This window comes from Fusarium flagelliforme, assembly GCF_020744385.1.
Source record: "Fusarium flagelliforme strain FIESC 12 MPI-CAGE-AA-0113 chromosome Unknown B0J16scaffold_1, whole genome shotgun sequence".
In the NCBI taxonomy this organism is placed as follows: Eukaryota; Fungi; Ascomycota; class Sordariomycetes; order Hypocreales; family Nectriaceae; genus Fusarium; species Fusarium flagelliforme.
The window spans coordinates 6,189,592-6,207,576 of NW_025763503.1; the positions used below are offsets into that span (position 1 = coordinate 6,189,592).

A 17,985-nucleotide genomic window follows, 5' to 3' on the forward strand; every position below is an offset into this window, starting at 1 on the left:
CAGCCCCACGCGCCCTTCAGCAATTCTCCTCTCTCATCCTTGCCTGTTTAGATCTCTTCCAGTTCGTCAACGCTGATCTTTGCATTGTTTTGGAAGGGTCTTCCGTCGCTGTAGCACAGAGTGCACTTTCCGCCCGCCGGTGCTGTTGCGACCAGGAAAGGTCCATCACGAGAACCATTACTTCGGAGGTAATACACGCTGTCCCCAACAGTGAAGGCAGGAACCTAAAAAGAGACTCTAGATTAATATCCGACAATTAATAGAAAGGGACTAGGATCCATACCGTTGCGTACGCTTTCACGTGCGGGCGTTTTCCGCCCGAGATGATCTCAGGCGAATCATGGTTCCTAACACCAGTCAGATCAGCACTTCCGGCCGGACTCTGACCACTTACTCTTCGTCGTTGGACATTTCGATTGTGAATGGCAATTGAAACAGCAATGGTGAGCCACTAGTGGGACTCAAGCACGTACATATATAGTGCTTCGCCTCCATGCTGAGCATCCTAACGTGTTGCGACACCATTGGTTCGACCTGCATATTGAAAATGCCTCGCCATAATCACAGAAAGGTGACAAGCCACTGAATCCCACAACCGTGGGTTCTCGCTCTCTATACCCTTTTCAACAACGAAATGGTTGCGGCTCCTATCCTTCCTGTGGCAGCCCCCTCTGCACACCCTGCGAAAGCCCAGGGTAGAAAGAGTATGTATTCTAGTCCCCAGTAACCACAGTATCTAATATCGTCTCAGTTGAGGATTTCAGACCAGGCTATCCTAGATATACGTCATTGATCTCATCGCATGGCCCTTTCTTTCTCTTCCGGAGGTTCAGTAGACTTCGAGCTCGCCTTCTATTACTCAAGCAAGACAAATTAGCTGTTCTAGAAAAGAAGCTCGATGATATCGACGATGCCGAAGCCTTCCCTCCCTTCCTAGGGATGAGTCGAATTGACAGGAATCAGGATCGACTCGCTATATTAGCTGAAATAGAATCAAATTTATCGGAATATGGTAGGTGCTCACTCACTACCTGCTACGTTTAATCACTGATATAGTCTCCAGATGACTTAGTAGAAAGGACGGGTAGGACACTTAGCTTCGGCCGCTCCGAAGTGAGAGATGTGCAAAGTCTAAGGAACTGGGTGGATGGCAACGGATGCGTAGCTAAAAACGAGACATCTTATCTGTCCGACGAAAAAGATCTCTTCGCGCTATCTCCCACACTAGACAGCGCCGCTGCCAGATTCGAAGATTGGATAGAGGATAGGCTGGCCCAATTCTTCTCCCACTCCAAATTGGTAAGCCCAATAGTCACCACGACCAGATCAACCACTGATACCTGAGCAGGATATTCTAGGCCGCGATGCCTCGTCAGATACAAACGTACATATATACTCTGGCCAGTTCATAAAGCGCACAGCAAAGGCATTTCTTATATGTCTCGTCACGATGCTGTTGTTGCTTCCGATAGTTATCTGTAATCTCGTCAACGACCTCCCGATGCGCCTCTTGATTGTTATGATATCGACAGTCATTTATCTCCTCGTTCTTTCGGGATTAACTCGTGTTAAAACCATTGAGTTAGTTGTAGCTGGCACAACGTGGGTGGCTTCTTGAGTATTTTTTGGAAACCTACTAACGATATCCAACAGATATGCAACTGTTCTTACAGTTTTTGTATCAGGGACAGAGGGTAAATGAAACCAAGGATATATTTATATCTTAGTAAATCAACAGAGAAACTAGAAGACCGGTACCAGAACATGTTCCACATCTTCTATCTTTATTAATATAATGAGTTATTACTTTAAATGCTATGGGAGAAAACACTGTCTGATTTATTTATGCTGGTGTTCAAGCTGTAAAAGCTACCAAGTTAGTAGCAGCGTCTCAGCAGCTTAGGATTCCATTCTTTGTGTATCTCGAACCTACTGGGTACTGATATGTCTTCCCAGTCCTCAACCTCTGTTGGTGTCACAACGAGATCAGCTTCATATTCTAGAACAGCCGATCCATGGATGAACAACTGTTGTCGAAACATAAACAGCTCGCTAGGTCGTTTCTTCCTTAACAGTTGAAACGCATAATCATGTTTGTCAACAACACAACATATTCTACCAGTAAGTTTGAAGTTAATCCCTGGCCTGTTGAGCAATTCCAAGAAGCTTTCAACCCCGCTCTCAATCGCAGTAATTGCCTCGTGCTCTGTAACATCAGTTTCTGAGTCCCTTAGCTCTGCCAATTTGTGGTAGCTTGAATCAACGGCTCTTGATTTCTGGAGTATGTTGTTTGTAATCTGGATCTTGCTTCTTGAGTTGGTGATCAGATATTCAAGAGTTTGTATACCAGCCATAGCGGCTTGTTTGGTGATGAGTTCTGTTGTCTCGATATCGAACGCCCAGTTGTCGAAGATAACCTCCAATATCGGTATACCGGCTTTGATAGCGATCCCCAGCATTTTCTTCGTTACATTGATGGGTTTGATACAGTAATGGAAGAGGAGTTGCAATTTCTCTGGTCCTTCTAACACGGCTCTTACAAAGAGCTTTTTGTCCAATTCGATCTTGTAGGGGCTCATCTCGAGAAGGGTCCATAACGCGTAAGGTTCGTATCGCACTGCGCAATATATAGATTTAGCCATTGTACGAGTGGAATGTTTGCAATGATCAAGAAGTATCCGGACTGCTTGTGGTGCTCGTGTGGCTGCTGCTGTGAAAACACTTGCGTCTATCTTGGGAGACACATCAGAAGACATATCCAGGGCTTTATTAAGAATACTCGGGCCACACCCGATGGCGATCAGCAGTAGTAGCTTGCTGATTAATACTTCCCCACCACAATGGTCCAGAAGAAGATGAAGTGTCGCTGGACCTTTTAAAGCTGCTTCGGAGAACGTAGCATCTTCTATGTGAATGACATTCCTGGGTGCCTTAAGAATGACACGTAGAGTTTCTATGTCAGCCTTGATAGCCTTGACGAGAACATTCGTGGTGATCATGATCGGATGCCGACAATTCTGGAGAAGAAGATTCAGTGTTGTTTTACCCTTCTCAATGGCATGGGTGAAGACAGTTTCATTCATATGTATGGGCTCCCGAAATGCTTTAGATGCTGATATCAAGAGTGGCTTCAGTTTTCCTGGGCTATATTCCATCAGATGGATGATCAGTTTCGGCTCCGGGTCGATTGCTGACGTCAGAACTTCCAAGAAGGATTGTAGTCCATCGTATTGATTCTTGATCATCAATGATGCAATCTTCTGTAACATGAAAGGAGGGATACCCTGTTCTTGTACAAAAGTAACAAAGACATCTGGATAGCGCAAGAGAAATCGCTCGGCAGAGGCGAGGTTGGTGAAGAAGGGAACTTCACACTTGTTTAGATAGGTATTTGTAGGGAGGCTTCCGTGATCGAGGAGTTTGTGAAACACATAGTCGCTGACACTCTTCACCATACCCTGACGACTCAAGAATAGCTGTAAACATTCTGTTGTATTCTTTTGTTCAAGCTTGTCTGCAAGTAGTCCGGCCGATATCTTAGGAAGCTGTGATTGCAAGTCGTGTATTGTAGTTGTTGATGATATACCGACTGGAAACCTCTCCCCGTAAATATAATCGCACAAGTCCTGCACGATCACCTGCTCTTCTTTTGCATAGTCAGCTTCGATGCCGCTGGCGTCGATATCGGACGCCATTCCGAGCAACGCGTAGACCCTATCACGAGGATCTGAAGCCTCACTCCCTTTGAATTTGTATAGCAAAGTACCAAGATTTCGATCCTGAACCCACCATGACGTGGCCTTTGAAGGGCTAGGTAGAATTTCCAGGACAGCTTGACATTGTTCACTGACAGGGGAGCCGATGATCTGGGGTAACATAACGAATAGTCTTGCAGGGATTTTCCCCAGATTACATTCCATGACGGCTGTTCTTGCATTTGCAACTTCTTGAAGCACCCAAACCCTCGTGAACCAAGGGTTGGTTGTGAACATGTTTAGTCCATTGAGTACTTTGGTGTAGTCGGATATGCCAAGACTCTTCTCAGCCTCCTGCCACTGGTCTCTCCATCGTTGATCTCCACGGGACCAATTTTCGAAGGCTCCAGAAGGTAGTTGCTTTGTGTACTCATCAACAATCGTCTTCATAACAACAGCATCCCCGCTAACATAGCCTAGCCAAACGATAACATTATGAGACTTTCGATATATCTCGCCCATATGATTGACTTGATGGCTACGCTCCTTGATGTTGCTCTGATCGATACATAGGGCGTCGATCCATAATATACGATCCTCGTTCGGCTGTCTCAAGTGTATCAGAGCATCGTGTAGGCTAGCCGTAATGGACATGATTTTGCCGTCAGTTATGATCTCGTAGCATGCAGTGTAACTTCCCCAAACGTATGAAAGAGCCTCATAAGGAATGATGCTCTCTCTATCGTCGAGATATGCTTGAAACAGGCTGCAGCGTAACAGAGGCTGGGTTCCTCGCTCAAGTCGAACAAGGCGGAAACCTGGTCGCTCGAGTGAAAATGAATCGTAGCAGAACAGATCATTGAAGATGTGCTGTTTCTTAAGTAAATGGGTTTCGATCCTGCTGACGATCAAAAAGGTGTATATCACAGCGGCTGTTCCAGACCTTTGCTTCTTCAAAGCGCCGTCGGAAGAATTGGTGATATGTCTTATGCCACAGATAGTCAAGATGGGAAGTGAAGGTTTTAAGTTGGCGGCCGCTCGTTCGAAACAGAAAACCTTACTTTCATGTCCGGCCTTGTTGAAGACCTCCTCTCTTGTCAAATCAGTTTCAGAAGATGCAACCTTGCCGTGTATAGCCTTTACCGAGTTGCTCCAACTCAGGTTCTCTTTCTCGCCTTCGGCATCGTAGATGGTCATTGCCTTGTTGAAAAGTTCCTTCTGGAATTCCAGACGGCCGCGCCAGGACCTTAATTCTTCAACAGCAGACAGGACAACGGCGGGTGGCCTTGCGATTTGGTGGGTCACAGAGAGACGATTAAGCTGTGTAGTTTTAGAGGCATCAAACTGAACCAGTCCGGGTTCGAGGCCTCGTGATGTTCCAGCGACGACGTCACCTATCTTAGCGATCCCAGCCGCTGGGGCTATCCCGCCGACTCCTATCAAGAAACCAGCTTTGATTGAGGGGAGTTCTTTCAGTATATCGTTGACTGTGTTGTTGGTAAAGGATGCGATGTCAAGCATATCCTCGCCGTTCCCGGCTAAGGCAATGCAATGTGAACCAATCCTGCCGACAATGCATGTTGCTCCTGAGGGTTTGAGTGGGAGTTCATAGTATTTTTCGTGCAATAGCAGCTCGGCAGTCTTGTAGTCTTCTTTCACAGGAGCCACCACGAAGATATGACACTGTTGACTGTCGGGCGGTTCCATGGCTATGGTGCTGATGGGCTGCGAACAGGATCAACTTGATGTGCTATGAACAGATTAGTGAGAATGGACAGGTCGATGATGTCTAAGGGAGTGTTGCAGATTTATTGCTGGACGCATTGCTTACGCAACATCAATCTTACCGGGCTGTGATGCATTGAGGCTAAGCCAGCCACCAAGTTGGTGGTGGGTTGGAACGCCTATCAGACGTCGGGCGCGGAGTCGCATTTCAAGCATCGCCTCAATAGTCTCATGCGGCTGACAGCAAGACATAACAGAAAACGTAAAAAGGCAGACATATTGGACTTTGTAAACCAGGCAGATTTGAGACATAATAAAGGGAAGAGTGCCTGATTACCTCATAGCTAAGACACCGGTTCATGAACCAAGGTGAGGCCCTTCCCAGGACTTCATATTGTGCTCGTGTATTGGAAGGCGTCTGCCACTCCCTTCTGAACTTAATTCTTTGTTCATGGCTTTTGAAACTCATGGTTTCCTAATGTTTGTATCTTATCATTTTCCAACTTCCTGAAATATGTCTACTCCTAACTACCAACCCCATCACTCATAGCCATGTCCCAAATCTCCCTCATCAACCAATCCTTACTATCCGAACGAGGCCATAAGACAGTTGCCAAAACCCACCTCGCATCCTCCCAAGTATACAACCTCAAAGCTTTACTCTGCTCCCTTATAATCCTTTGAAAGAAGGCCTTGAAACTCGGCTCCGAATCTAACTCTCCATGCTTCTCGTAAGCATGAACACTAACCAACCCAATAAACGACTGCCAATAAATAAACTCTACAAGCTCCGAATTCCGCATGGCGATGGTTATGTCCCTCTGCAAGATGCGCAGCGAGTATAAGATTATTTCCAGCTTAAGGGGGCCCCAGACAACAGCAACTTCTTGCATGTACAGTTGCGCTGCGATTGTTAATGCGCACCATGAAACCAAATACTTTGAAGTCTCGGGCGTACTAGCCTCGGACCCATCGTTGTCGCCCCCGTAGTAAATCGAGTTCAGATGAGCCATGATAACGCTATCATAAAGTTTCGAAGAAGGCCCTTGTAGCCAAAACTGATTCTGTCGTTCACGAAGAGGATCGTTGTGTGGATCGCCACCCAGATTCTCGGTGTTATCTCGAAGACATCTAATGATAGGTCTGTAGTCGATATCGAGCAACTGTGCCCCGCTGTGAGGTGGGTTGAAAAATGCCGGGAAAAGACGAATCGCCTTGAGCTTGAGATTGTGCCCGGTCTTTCCTTTGTTCGTGTAGTATTTGTGAAGTTGAGAGAGGACGTCTGTTGAATCGCGGGTTACTGTGTCGTTGCGGAGACCTTCTGTGCGGGCAACGGCTCCAAAAACGCTTTTCATGCCCTCTATGAAGGTAGATGTTCTGATTTTGTTAGCTGAGAATCAAAAAGACAAGCAGTAGGGAGCTACTGACAGAAGAAAATATCGGTCGTCCAGCTCTTGGTCGAGAGTCTTCTGTTCGCCGCTAGGTAGAGCTCCTAAACTTTTTAAAAGGGCGTATAAACCGCTCAAGTGTGTTTCTGCGAGCATTATATCACCACGGCAAGTCTGAAATCATTAGCCTCATTCCGAATACTAAATAGATATTAATACAAACCTCAGTATACGCCAAAGTAACAATTTGTTTGGTAATTCCAGCAACGAGCTTTGGATCTTGCCGAGAAACCCAATCCCTCACCAACCGCATAGTCTCGATCTTGTGATGAAGAAAGGTAAGTTCAAAGTCCTGTAGACTGCCTACGTTGAAGGCAAAGTGAGTACCAGCCATAAGTACTGCGCTTCGAAGTGCTTCAGGGTCTGTGATGATATAAGCCAGACTATGCACTGTTAGAAGGTTGTTTCCATAGTAGTGTGTAAACTTACCAGTCTTTCGTATGATCCTTCGGCGACACGCCAAGTGTCGGACCTGTCTCATAAACTAAAGATGCATATTAGTATACAGCCTATAAGCTCATTTCCAGATCCAACTCACAGTAATGAAACAGCTCCTGCGATCTCAGCGGCATGTCAATAGCAACAACACTCTTAAAATTCGCCGTTGACCCTGAAATCAACATCTGTTTTACCAAAGCCTGTGCGCTAGGTAATTCGGGCCTCTTCGCACTCTTAGAAGGCGCACATTCCCACGGTGTCGCATCCTGCCATGGCAGAGCTTCGCCCGCAGCTCTCTCTAGCGCTCTTCGTTCTCTTAGAGGAATTTTGACGGGCGGGTATTCACATGCTCTTTTTCCCTTGACGCAGTTTTCACTGACGAATAGTTAGAGTTTGTGGCTTTTCGCTACGACGGAGATGGCAGGTGGACTCACCATTTGGGCCGTTGTTCGCCACATCTTATTCTCCGGCTGCGACACTCTGAACAGCCACCTCGACTTCGTGTATGAGCGCGGCGCTGTCGGGTTTTAGCTTTACCGTCCTCAGTTTTGTTCGCTGCTGTATCTTTTTGGTCATCCATCTTAGTTCGCTTTCGCTTTCGCGTGTGTAGGTAATCAAAAGGAGGGGATAGGGGATAAGATGCAATGTGGGCAGCGACTTCTGTAAGGCTGTCGGCCCCGTAAGCACTAGTTCGTAAATGCTTGTTAGTGAGTGACTTGTCATATTTGGGACGACGTATCTTGAAACACGGGATCTTGAGTATTTCCGTAACAGTTATAGCTTGCGGGGGGTTTTCGCATTCGCTTAGTTTAATGATAAAACTTGGCTTTCCAACTCTGGCGATTCTATATCTTGACCCTACTATTAATTCCCTCTCATACGCTATCATCTATTCGGGTATCATAGTCTAATAACTCATTACCTCTATTCGTAGTATCCCGATCTATTAGCATCCCCATAACCCTCCATTAAAAACTCCATATCGGTCCATCCAGCCATTTCCATCTCGTTTCCTGGTATAAACTGTGCCATCGAGCCGTCAATCGTTCCGAATCCTGGAAATGGTAAGAAGTTCAGAAGACCGTCCATGGATCCAATACCTGGGGCTTGCTGTGGTTGCATTTGCTGGACTGGGTAGGGCATGTTAATGCTCTGCGGAGGAAGATTTGATGTAGCTGGTGGATCGGCTGGGCTGTTGGCACATTCTGAGAACGTGTCGACAACGTGAGCTAGGCGCTTCATTGAGCCGCATTTATCTGTGCGGTTGATGACCGTTCGTAAAGTCGCTACAAGACGTCGAATCTTGCTCTGTAGGGCGACTTCGTCCGGGCGAACTCCTTCGACCAACTCGCCAGGTCGTAATCGGAGTAGTCGCAAAATTAAAATCATAGCCGAGCAGTAAGCGTAGAAAATATCGAGTCCGGAAAGGCCATTGAGAACGTCGAAGTGGTCGAGAAGAATCATGAGGTAGCTCAATTGGCATGCGTGCTTGACGCATTGCGCAGCATGTGTAGGTACCGGTGGCTTGGTCGCTTCCAGGTCTGCCTTTCTTGTTTCCGCGACGTCTCGAAGTAGTAGCGGTCGTGTAGCGACGATAGCGATATAGTGAAACTGGATGTGAAGCAGTAAGACAGCCCGGAGTTGTGCACGCGTCTTCCAGGCCAGCGACACTTTGAGTTCCTCCATATCCACGGCACCTTCTTCATCTAGAGAAGGAAGAGCCCGACCTTCAAGCTTGATCCAAGGAACATCCAGTCCTGGGGCCTTTCCAATATCTTTCTTCCATCCATCTAGAGCATCCAGGACCTCATCCAGTTTCGGCCCCGGACTTCGATTCATGCCGTGCAAAAGTCGCGTTCGCGCAAGAATAGCTTGGAGCTTGACAGACCATGACACAAGCCTAGCGTCTGTCCCAATACCTCCTTCCACAAAGTCTTCCCTTGGCGGAACAACTTCTACGTCGAGTTCATGCAAGCCACTAGGCCGACCGAGACTTGAAGCGAGGAATTGCTCAAAGGCGTATAATGTGCAGAACACCCATTTCCGAACCTCCCTTTCCACTGGTCTGAAGGAGGAACTCATGTCTGAGCGGTGGAGGCCGAGAGCGAAGGAGATGCGCGTTGCCGTACCTGCGATGTTCCACGCAGCGTTTCTCTCATTGTTGTTGTGCAAGAACAGCGACAGAAGTAACAAGACACGGACATTGGTGAGGGAACATTTTGAGATAAACTGGGGCAGCAAAGCTCTAGCCACCGTCACTGATCTTCGTCGCAGACCAGAGTGGTCGATGTTGGGAATTGATCTATCGGCAATTGAGCCAAATACGACGATCATATGAAGGCATCCGATCCAGCCCCAGTCAGGTAATTGAAGCGGTCTCGAATTCGGGACACGCGGCTGTCGTCGAGCTTGGACAATGAACAACTCATATTCCTCCTCAAACGTAGCGCGATGGAACAGCGGAAAGTCATCGTGAACATTCTTGAAGTAAGACTGGATGAGCTGCTCCAGTACCTCATTCGTAGGGAACTGGCCGAGGATCTCATCCATGTCCGCGGTGGGAAGACGCGTGAAGTCGCGCGCGATGGCGGACGTCATTGATCCAGGCGAAAGTCCATCTTGAGGCGAAAGCGCAGTGCGTTGAGGTTGGTCTTCGTCGTCTTGTCCATCAGCCTCGAGTAGTCGACTCGTGTTGTCTTGGGTAAATTTGGTAGTTCCTGCGCGACCGGGAGTAGGGTGACTATCATTCGAATCAACAAGATTTCGTAGCTGGTTCCAGAAGTTGAGCGTTCCGGATGGTCCGATGTAGTGTTCGTGGCCTGAGTTGTCCTTGACGAGTGATGATTGGGGTCCTTCGTTTTGCTTATCAGGCGGCGATGTATCGGCACTATTCTCCTCCGTCGTAACAATTTCGGGCCCTATTGACGGCGTGCGTTCATTGTCCGGGGGACTTTGTACCAATTCCTCGACCTTGAGAAGCTTGCGATTGGGGTCTGTAACATTGGGCATTTTATAGCCCAAGCGCTGGCCCAATTGCGCAAGGTCACTGACATTATCGAGACATTCATCAGGGAATGCACCTTTGACGAGAGCTTCCAAACAACGGTACCTAGCAAGTCATGAGCTTATACGATGGGGATGGATCGGCACTTGGGTAGCACAAACCTATCGCTTAAATCATCAACACTGCCGTAGAAGCGCGTCTTGCGCGGCGCGGTATATGAACAGGTGACATTATGTTCAACACAATTTACACAGCCAATACCCGAAGGATCAGGCACACACTTGCACCTTCGCTTAAGACAAACAATCAGCGCCAGGGGTTCTCCATTGTAATGGGTGTGGTATGTTGTGTGTTACGCAAGAGAGACACTCACCTTGCGACAACGATCACAGCTCTGAGCGTTCCTCTTACGGGATTCGTCAGGTATACGCCTCAAGCGACGCTTGGCGGCTATCGCTGAGGATTCTGCTGACATGGTAAGTTCTGACTCTGTCAAAGACAATAGAGGGGATTCATCGAATCGATGCTTCCTGCTGGACTGGGGGTTTAGGATTGAGCGGTTTCGGTTTGTTTTCCGCGGTCGGATGTATGCTTCCGATGGTAGACGTAGATGGCGTCAGGCCTAAAAAGCCGCTGATGGAATGGGGGATGAGGGGTGACAGGAATTATGGGGATTGACTAAACACCACCAAGACATCATATCGAACATGTTAATCTGTAGGGCTGTTCGTTAATCAATTTTCAATTGTTCCAAGCCTTATCTTATCGCCAGACCTCGATTCAGAATGGCTAGTACATTGACTCTTCCCGACTCAAGGACATTGAACTATCGTCTGGACTCGCCCGCAAAAAGTAGCGATGCGCCTCTTGTCATCCTCTCCAATTCACTCTTAGCACCGCTACCAGTATGGGATCATGTCGTCAAGGTTCTTCACAGCAATGGCTATAACACACTGCGATATGATCAACCCGGTCATGGAGGTTCATCAGCGCCGAAAGACTTGAGTACCACCACGTTTGACTCAATGGCCGACGATGTGCGTCACCTACTAAACACCCTATCAATTAACAAGGTTCACTCGTGGGTTGGCGTTTCAATGGGAGCATCAGCCGGTGTCTACTTCGCAACCAAATACCCCAATATTGTCCAAAAGCTCGCCATCTGCGACACCATCTCTTCATCGCCCACCAACGCAGGTACAGAAGATACGTTTACCACTCGCGTCGCTGCAGCCAGGAAAGCAGGCAATCTGGAGTCAATGATCGAAAGCACCATGGATCGCTGGTTCGGAAAAGATTGGATGGACAAGAACCCCGAAGAAACCCAACGAATGCGAAAAGTCATGTCCGGCTCGACTCTTGATGGGTTCATAACATGCTGTAACGCGCTTAGTAGCAAGACGTTTGATCTGAGACCGCGCTTGTCGAAGATCGGTGCTTCTGTTGAGGATGCTGTTTGTATTGTTGGTGAGAAGGATGCGAATCTGCCACAGAGTATGGGTGAAATGAGAGATGAGATCCAGAAAAGCTTTGATGAGGCGGGGAAGAGCCAGGATATTGATCTTGTTATTATCCCGAATGCTGGACATGTTTCATTTGTTGACGGGTATGACCATTTTGTTGCGGAGTTGCTAAAATGGTTGGCAAGGTAAAGTGTTCAAGCTACGTCTACCATGGTTCCGTCATCCACAATGAGCACTTGCCTCTGAATTAAAACCCGAATTCAATAAATATCGCCTTTGAAGGTCAATTGAAGTTGGGTACCTACCTATCCAAAGGTCTTCTCATGCTGTCAAAGTTCAACTTCCCTCAAACATACCCTATACTCATTCTAACCAAATTGTCACATCGCCCGACACCTCATCAACCATCCCAACACCACACAAATCATCCAAAAAGCAATCTGCAAAAGAGAACAGGCTGAACGGCCAACTTTCAAGACATCTGCATGATACTAATGCGAGTATCTCCTTTGAGGCAACACAAACGATCCTAAACCCCTGGAGCATCATCGGCGAACAAAATAAGCGAGGTGGGGTAAACGTCTTTTTATCCCGAAGCTAAGCACGTCGATCTTAGGGAATCTGATAATTGATCAAAGTTGGCCGACGTCAGATTCACGCATGTAAGACAGGACTACAAGGGTTGTTTAGTTGCATCAATAGTTTGTAAATATGCATGTATTCGCCGAAGGTGATGCGACACGCATGTTTAAGGTGACGTGGTACTGACTGTACATATCCCCAAAGTGTGAGACCCGTTGCATATCACCAGCATGATTGATCAGGTCGTCTCTTTCAGGTCATTCAATTCGTTATAGAGGAGAATCATCATGTAGTTAGGTCATGATCCGACTACTCTCCCCTCGGCACCGTCATAACAGGCGGTTCAAGCTTCACTGTCCTCCCATGTTTGATCAACTCCGTAGCTTGCATAAAGAATGAATCAATCCGCAGAATAACAGGCCTCAAGAACACCTGCGCAGCTGTATCCTCCGTAGCGCCCAGTCTCTGCAGCGATAAATGGAACTTCTCCAATAGTCTGTAAGCTGCTTCAATGTCGCGCGGGTCACTGGCTAGTAGGAAGAGGTAGATCAAGAAGTTTCCACAAAGGATGAGTTGTGATCGGGCAACTAAAGTGCGTTAGTACGAGACAATGTCTGGGACTGGGTGTAAGTAACTTACAGCGACCCCAGAAGCTGGTCAGTTCTTCCTCGGTGATATATGACATAAACGTCGTGAATAGCTCGAATTCGGCAAGCGCGGTGGAGAGCCACCTCTGGAGGTTTGAACCGGGGGTGACCTTTGCGGCTCTCGTAGCGGGGAACATCAGACCACGCCAGAGCAGCACCTGTGTTGCAAAGAAGGATATATGCAGGGGTCCTATAGATGTCAGATATGATCGGCCAACTGTGCAAGTGACATACCGTTGTGAGCATAAGGTCTCACAGCTAGGCAGCTCGGGATAAGACTGGGCCATTCCTTGAGCGTTTCTCGAATGGGTATTAATTGCTGACGTGTCTGTGTGTTCGATCGTACACCACTGCTTCATGTAAGTGACCATGCAGACATCACACCGGGGTGGAACTTACTGGCTGCAGTCCAGGATAGCACGCATCTCCCTCGACACAGTGATCTGCTCGAGGAAGCGCGCACCGTCCACGACACGAAATGTGGCATCCTCAGGATCAATCAAGTACCGCAGATCATCAGGAATATCCTCACCAGACCGGAGATCATCCATGTCCGGCGGGGGCGTGGTGAAGGACTCATAGCTAATATGCGGAGGGTTACCATGGGCCACTGCTGACCAGCAGTCTGTGTAGAAAGTCGCCCACCAGAGCTTTTTCCTCAACCTCTTCTCCCAAGGCGCAATGTTCCACTTGTCAGGATCCTGGTGCAGACCTAGCATCTGCGCGACGGATGTTGCTTGACACGCCATCACCCAGGTGTACGGCGTCTCGACGCTGTCTATTTCCGGCGGCTTCATATGCAGCAGCAACAAGCATGACATTAGGCGAGACAAATTAGGTGCCTCGAGTTCCCGTCGTAGCGCCTCTTGAGCATTGTTGGTCAGTTCATGCTGCTTGAAAGGACATGGGATCCTAGCGAGACCGGCATCCTGCGACCAGAAGACGCAAGCGAGGGCGTACACAGCGCCTCGTAGTGACGAGGGTATGTCGAGCTTTGATGTTGCGTATTGACGTAGGAAGCGAGTCTTGTGGACTACGGGGAATCCTGCATGGACGTGGCGGAAGTAAAGACGCACGAGGGCCGGGCCGTGGGGCCAAACGAGGCGCTCTATAGAGTCGGAAGCCATCGCCGTGGCTTCGTTCTTATGATCGGGGAACTCATCCAGCAGAAGCAAAAAGTGCATCGGGTAATCATCCTGGTCAGGTCCGCCATGATAGACTTGAACAAAGTTGGCATCAATGCCTTCTCTCTCACTAAGTAGCACTGATCTAAAGGCGTCGAGAAAGTAAGGATCCTGCTCGGAGGCTAACGCCATAGCATGGGCTGTCCTGCCGGGTACATCTTCAAGAGCATATACAACTTCCTGATTAGGTTCAAGACGGGGTGGATCAAGGCTGAGTGTGTTTAGCCCAGAAGGACTGTGTCCAGGAACAGGTGGAGGATGGGGCCGGACAAGACCGTTGTGTACAACGGCTGCTGGCTCAGATCTGTGGCGATTTACCTCCGAGGCAGCAGAGGGAGAAATGGCTGAGGTAGTGACAGAGACGGATGTTGAAGCTGTGACTGATGCTGGACTTGTAGCATCATAACTCTTGAAGGATTCGGCACCTGAAGGTGATGGCCCTCCGGGACCAGGGATGTTATGCCCCGAAGTAGAAGAAGGTCCGGGCCGAGGACCCAGCGCGTCGGTATCGGAGAGGGATTGGCATGCTAAGCCTCTGCTTTTACAAAACAGGCCTGAGTTACAATTGATGCATTGGTCAGTTGATTGGGGTTATAGTATAGATGGTATGTATAGACGATAGCATAAGTGGATGCGATAAGTCAAGGGTAGTAGAGTAGACTCAGTAGTAGAGGTAGAAAACCGATAATACGGTAATGAAACAATGATAGAATGAATAACAGTGGGGATGGAAAATCGGGGGCGCCTCTCACATGGGGGCTCAGAAGTTATGACACAAGCCGTCTTGCGGCGCCGACACGCGTCGCAGGGTCTGTTCTTGCGACTTCTGGGTTGACGCGCTTTACCAAAGTTACTGCGAATGCTGAACTTGCGGGGAGTGGCCGAAGAAGTTGCCCTTTCAGGATGATGTTGATCATGACCATTATCCAATGGGGGAGGAACATTAACATGATCCATGGAATGGTCCATCGTGTGCCTGAGATGGGGCTTCTAATTCTTCTTCTTTCAGGTACCCGAAGCCAGCCGGTAGAATACCCAGGTAAGGATAAGGGATGGAGGGCGGCGTGGAGACTTGTCAGCGAACAAAAAAAGAACTTGCCAAAGAAGAGGAAAGTAGAGAAAAGCAAGCGAGTTCGTGTCGGCGAAAAAAAACTGGCGTGATGGGGAGGAGGGAATGGGGGGAAAGATAAGTTGGCCGACAAGGGTCGGGGGCTCCCCAGGGGTGCTTCTCTTTGGCTTCTCTGTGGTCTCGGCACTTGATGGAGCGGTCTTGACCGAATGCAGATACGATCATCAAAAAAGGTCTAATTACGTACTAGTTGTTGGTTCTGTAGCAAATTATGTTGGAACAAACATAGCTTGGACCTTTTGAGTCCGAGACAAGACGGCCTGGAGATTGAGAATCTGATCGCGGGCGACGATCCTTGACGATCACAATACAGGGTCTACGCTGTCCCTGATTCATGGATCTGGTCCCAGCGCCATGGGAATGACTTCTTTATAATAATACAAGGTCTTCTAGACTTGAAATTACACAAACTCTAAAACAAAGGCTCGCAATCCAATCAATCCAATCGCCTCAACATCAAACATCCCTAAATTAAACAGATGTCGCCAAGGAATCAGGCCCCTTATTGTGCGGGACAATGATGCGCTCTTGGCTCCCGGGCTCACCATCAGTGTACGGCATGTTCCAGCTCTCATGGTACTTTTGCTGCGTCTCCTGCGCAGAGATGCCGTCTTTGACGAACTCATCCAATTTTCTCTCTGGAACAACCAAGTGAAGCACGTAGTACACGACCGCACTGATCATGAATCCGAAGAGATAATTCAATCGGTACAGTTCAATTGCACCGTCTGAAATCTGCACTGAAGGGTTGACGGCAGCGATAAAGCCCGGCATCTGCGGAGCGACGCCTACAATCCACTAAGAGGTCAGTTAGCAAAAAGTCCGGCAGGATCCATAAACTCCGCGTCAAAGCGCGGAACAAAACGAATGGAACTTACCGCTGCGAAAGCACGCCAATTGAAGCCAGCGCTGTACCAGTAAATGCTTCGGCTGTGACCCACATACAAGTCGTCAACGTTGATCTTGCCCTTTGCCACCAGATTGTAGTGGGCGACCATGAGGCCAGTCATGGGGGCGAGGAACACGCTGTAGCCTGAGAGAACTGTGAGGAAGACTGTCGCTGTGTTGACGAGTCGCCATGGGTTGACGATGGGACTGAGGAGAGCCATCAAGTACGCGCCACGACGGATGTTGATGTACTTGGGGAAAACAGAGGCGAGGTCGATGCCGCCTGAGAGTGCATTGCCTGGTAGATTACTGCCCATTTGGGAGATGGACAAGGCCAGACCAGCGAAGAAGACAGCTGCTCGGGTGCCTGAGCTTGGATCCTTGGCCAGCATAGCTGCGAACAACGTAGGAGGATTCCATATAGCTTCACCCATTCGTTTCTGTGTCGCAGCCGTGACCAAAATGCCGATGACTGAAGCGCCAATACTGTAGAGCGGGAACGCAAAAGTCTGGCCCCAGATGGCATCTCCGGGTTTTCTCGCAAGACGCGCATAATCGTTCTGGTTAAGAATTCCAGCTGCAATGCCTCCAACCGTCGACATAATTCCCGAAATCAATAGCCAAGTAACGCTGTTCGGTCCGCCAGTCGTAGGCAGGGGCGTGCTGTCACTGATCGTATCGCCAAAGCCATCAGACCCCATCGTCGCGAGCGCCCAGATCAAGAGCACCACGAAGAAGACAAGGGTAACTGAACTGGCAAAGTAGAAGAACTTTTGTATCTTGTGCGGTCGGATCCATAGGAACGGTAGCGTAACGACGCAGAAGATGAAGTAGGATAGGAACTGGGCGGATGTCATGCCCGTCTCGGCGGGGATCGTATTAGGGACGTGTTTCTCGAGGTTGGGATCCCATGACAGAAGCATGAGATATGTGCATTGTCCGCCGACCCATGATTGGAAGCCATACCATACTATAGCTGTTAATTGATGTGCTGACAGAGGGGTAGAGGGAGCATACCGAGGGACAAGAAGATGCGGTTCCAGATGACGAATTGAGAGCCCCAGATTCCCCAAACAGCCCTGCTAAAGACAGGGAATCCAACTGCAATTGTCAGCTATAACAATCACCAACCATCCAATTATCCGACTTACTGTGATAATATGCACCCGCCAAAGAAGCAAGAATCAGCGCAGCCGTCGCAATCACATTACCCAAAACAATAGCGATAATCGCCTGCCACCACGTCAACCCCAATGGAATAAGTGCGCTTCCGGTCAAGTAGGTAGCGATGTTGCAATTGATCAAGAGCCCTGTTCCATGTCGCATACAGCGGTCAGTGATCAGATCAGATCAGAGAAGGAAGGAGAAGTAGCCAAAAACAATTCGCCTATATGCAGATGCATGCATGTTTTGCTTTGCCTCATGGGGACTTGGGACAAGAATAAGCAACTTACAAAAGTTATGGAACGTAAGAAACGTCCAAGTTCGTCTTTCGCTTGCTACTGGTCTAACATCCTCGTTCTATTTTCACCAGGGGGTTAACACGATGCAAACCAATTGAGCTGAGCGCGTCTCGGCGAAGGACAAGAAACGGAAAAAGTGACGTACGATGAACTGCGAGCCACGCGGTAGCTCAATTCGCTGAAGAAAATTTGTTAAAGCCATGAGAAGTCGGAATAGCCTCAATTAGGCGAGCTCTTGTCTTTCTAGACCGATCGAAAAATTAAGCCAGAATCAAGACTCAAAATCAATAGTGTATGCAGTAGCTTGGCTGCTCTCGTG

The 17,985-nt window shown here is 48.4% G+C and overlaps 7 protein-coding genes across 7 annotated transcripts; 2 read left to right on the top strand and 5 right to left on the bottom strand.

Annotated features, from left to right (window-relative positions):
* Window positions 1-47: 47 nt before the first annotated feature.
* Window positions 48-411, bottom strand: B0J16DRAFT_378735 (uncharacterized protein; the record flags this gene model as incomplete). The annotated part of the gene is made up of 3 exons (XM_046130943.1): window positions 48-224; window positions 284-347; window positions 395-411. The coding sequence occupies 3 exons, from the start codon at window positions 409-411 to the stop codon at window positions 48-50; spliced, it is 258 nt and encodes an 85-aa protein (XP_045989935.1).
* A 71-nt stretch (window positions 412-482) lies between these two features.
* Window positions 483-1,822, top strand: B0J16DRAFT_330206 (uncharacterized protein). Its single transcript, XM_046126423.1, has 5 exons — window positions 483-704; window positions 752-1,012; window positions 1,064-1,299; window positions 1,349-1,602; window positions 1,654-1,822. Exons 1-5 carry the CDS (start codon window positions 635-637, stop codon window positions 1,700-1,702), a joined length of 870 nt encoding a protein of 289 aa, XP_045989936.1. The 5' UTR covers window positions 483-634; the 3' UTR covers window positions 1,703-1,822.
* Window positions 1,823-1,855: 33 nt separating this feature from the next.
* Window positions 1,856-5,402, bottom strand: B0J16DRAFT_367408 (heterokaryon incompatibility protein-domain-containing protein; the record flags this gene model as incomplete). Its single annotated transcript, XM_046130128.1, has 2 exons — window positions 1,856-1,869; window positions 1,934-5,402. 2 exons carry the CDS (start codon window positions 5,400-5,402, stop codon window positions 1,856-1,858), a joined length of 3,483 nt encoding a protein of 1,160 aa, XP_045989937.1.
* A 471-nt stretch (window positions 5,403-5,873) lies between these two features.
* B0J16DRAFT_409833 (uncharacterized protein) lies at window positions 5,874-8,066 on the bottom strand. Its single transcript, XM_046133102.1, has 6 exons — window positions 7,741-8,066; window positions 7,407-7,681; window positions 7,298-7,352; window positions 7,032-7,251; window positions 6,849-6,982; window positions 5,874-6,797 (listed from the first exon to the last, which is right to left on the bottom strand). Exons 1-6 carry the CDS (start codon window positions 7,884-7,886, stop codon window positions 5,945-5,947), a joined length of 1,683 nt encoding a protein of 560 aa, XP_045989938.1. The 5' UTR covers window positions 7,887-8,066; the 3' UTR covers window positions 5,874-5,944.
* Window positions 8,067-8,071: 5 nt separating this feature from the next.
* On the bottom strand, window positions 8,072-10,840 carry B0J16DRAFT_280040 (fungal-specific transcription factor domain-containing protein). Its single transcript, XM_046123880.1, has 3 exons — window positions 10,684-10,840; window positions 10,472-10,602; window positions 8,072-10,415 (listed from the first exon to the last, which is right to left on the bottom strand). The coding sequence occupies exons 1-3, from the start codon at window positions 10,783-10,785 to the stop codon at window positions 8,231-8,233; spliced, it is 2,418 nt and encodes an 805-aa protein (XP_045989939.1). The 5' UTR covers window positions 10,786-10,840; the 3' UTR covers window positions 8,072-8,230.
* Window positions 10,841-10,896: 56 nt separating this feature from the next.
* B0J16DRAFT_330209 (Alpha/Beta hydrolase protein) lies at window positions 10,897-12,293 on the top strand. Its single transcript, XM_046126424.1, has one exon. The coding sequence runs from the start codon at window positions 11,096-11,098 to the stop codon at window positions 11,960-11,962; it is 867 nt and encodes a 288-aa protein (XP_045989940.1). The 5' UTR covers window positions 10,897-11,095; the 3' UTR covers window positions 11,963-12,293.
* A 371-nt stretch (window positions 12,294-12,664) lies between these two features.
* Window positions 12,665-17,868, bottom strand: B0J16DRAFT_352925 (permease for cytosine/purines, uracil, thiamine, allantoin-domain-containing protein; the record flags this gene model as incomplete). The annotated part of the gene is made up of 11 exons (XM_046129280.1): window positions 12,665-12,885; window positions 12,995-13,192; window positions 13,237-13,352; window positions 13,402-14,577; window positions 15,541-15,590; window positions 15,793-16,113; window positions 16,194-17,173; window positions 17,221-17,304; window positions 17,355-17,513; window positions 17,658-17,724; window positions 17,812-17,868. 11 exons carry the CDS (start codon window positions 17,866-17,868, stop codon window positions 12,665-12,667), a joined length of 3,429 nt encoding a protein of 1,142 aa, XP_045989941.1.
* Between the last annotated feature and the right edge of the window lie 117 nt (window positions 17,869-17,985).

What these genes read in the sequence shown, in the direction of transcription:
- B0J16DRAFT_280040 (XM_046123880.1), bottom strand. Translation starts at nt 10,785, where the DNA reads ATGTCAGCAGAATCCTCAGCGATAGCCGCCAAGCGTCGCTTGAGGCGT. An exon ending in GCTGTGATCGTTGTCGCAAG is followed by an intron (nt 10,603 to 10,683) that starts GTGAGTGTCTCT and finishes GTTTGTCTTAAG; the next exon opens with CGAAGGTGCAAGTGTGTGCC. An exon ending in GTTGATGATTTAAGCGATAG is followed by an intron (nt 10,416 to 10,471) that starts GTTTGTGCTACC and finishes ATGACTTGCTAG; the next exon opens with GTACCGTTGTTTGGAAGCTC.
- B0J16DRAFT_409833 (XM_046133102.1), bottom strand. Translation starts at nt 7,886, where the DNA reads ATGGATGACCAAAAAGATACAGCAGCGAACAAAACTGAGGACGGTAAA. An exon ending in GGCGAACAACGGCCCAAATG is followed by an intron (nt 7,682 to 7,740) that starts GTGAGTCCACCT and finishes ACTATTCGTCAG; the next exon opens with TGAAAACTGCGTCAAGGGAA. An exon ending in TTACTTTGGCGTATACTGAG is followed by an intron (nt 6,983 to 7,031) that starts GTTTGTATTAAT and finishes TAATGATTTCAG; the next exon opens with ACTTGCCGTGGTGATATAAT.
- B0J16DRAFT_330209 (XM_046126424.1), top strand. Translation starts at nt 11,096, where the DNA reads ATGGCTAGTACATTGACTCTTCCCGACTCAAGGACATTGAACTATCGT.
- B0J16DRAFT_330206 (XM_046126423.1), top strand. Translation starts at nt 635, where the DNA reads ATGGTTGCGGCTCCTATCCTTCCTGTGGCAGCCCCCTCTGCACACCCT. An exon ending in GAAAGCCCAGGGTAGAAAGA is followed by an intron (nt 705 to 751) that starts GTATGTATTCTA and finishes ATATCGTCTCAG; the next exon opens with TTGAGGATTTCAGACCAGGC. An exon ending in ATCAAATTTATCGGAATATG is followed by an intron (nt 1,013 to 1,063) that starts GTAGGTGCTCAC and finishes TATAGTCTCCAG; the next exon opens with ATGACTTAGTAGAAAGGACG.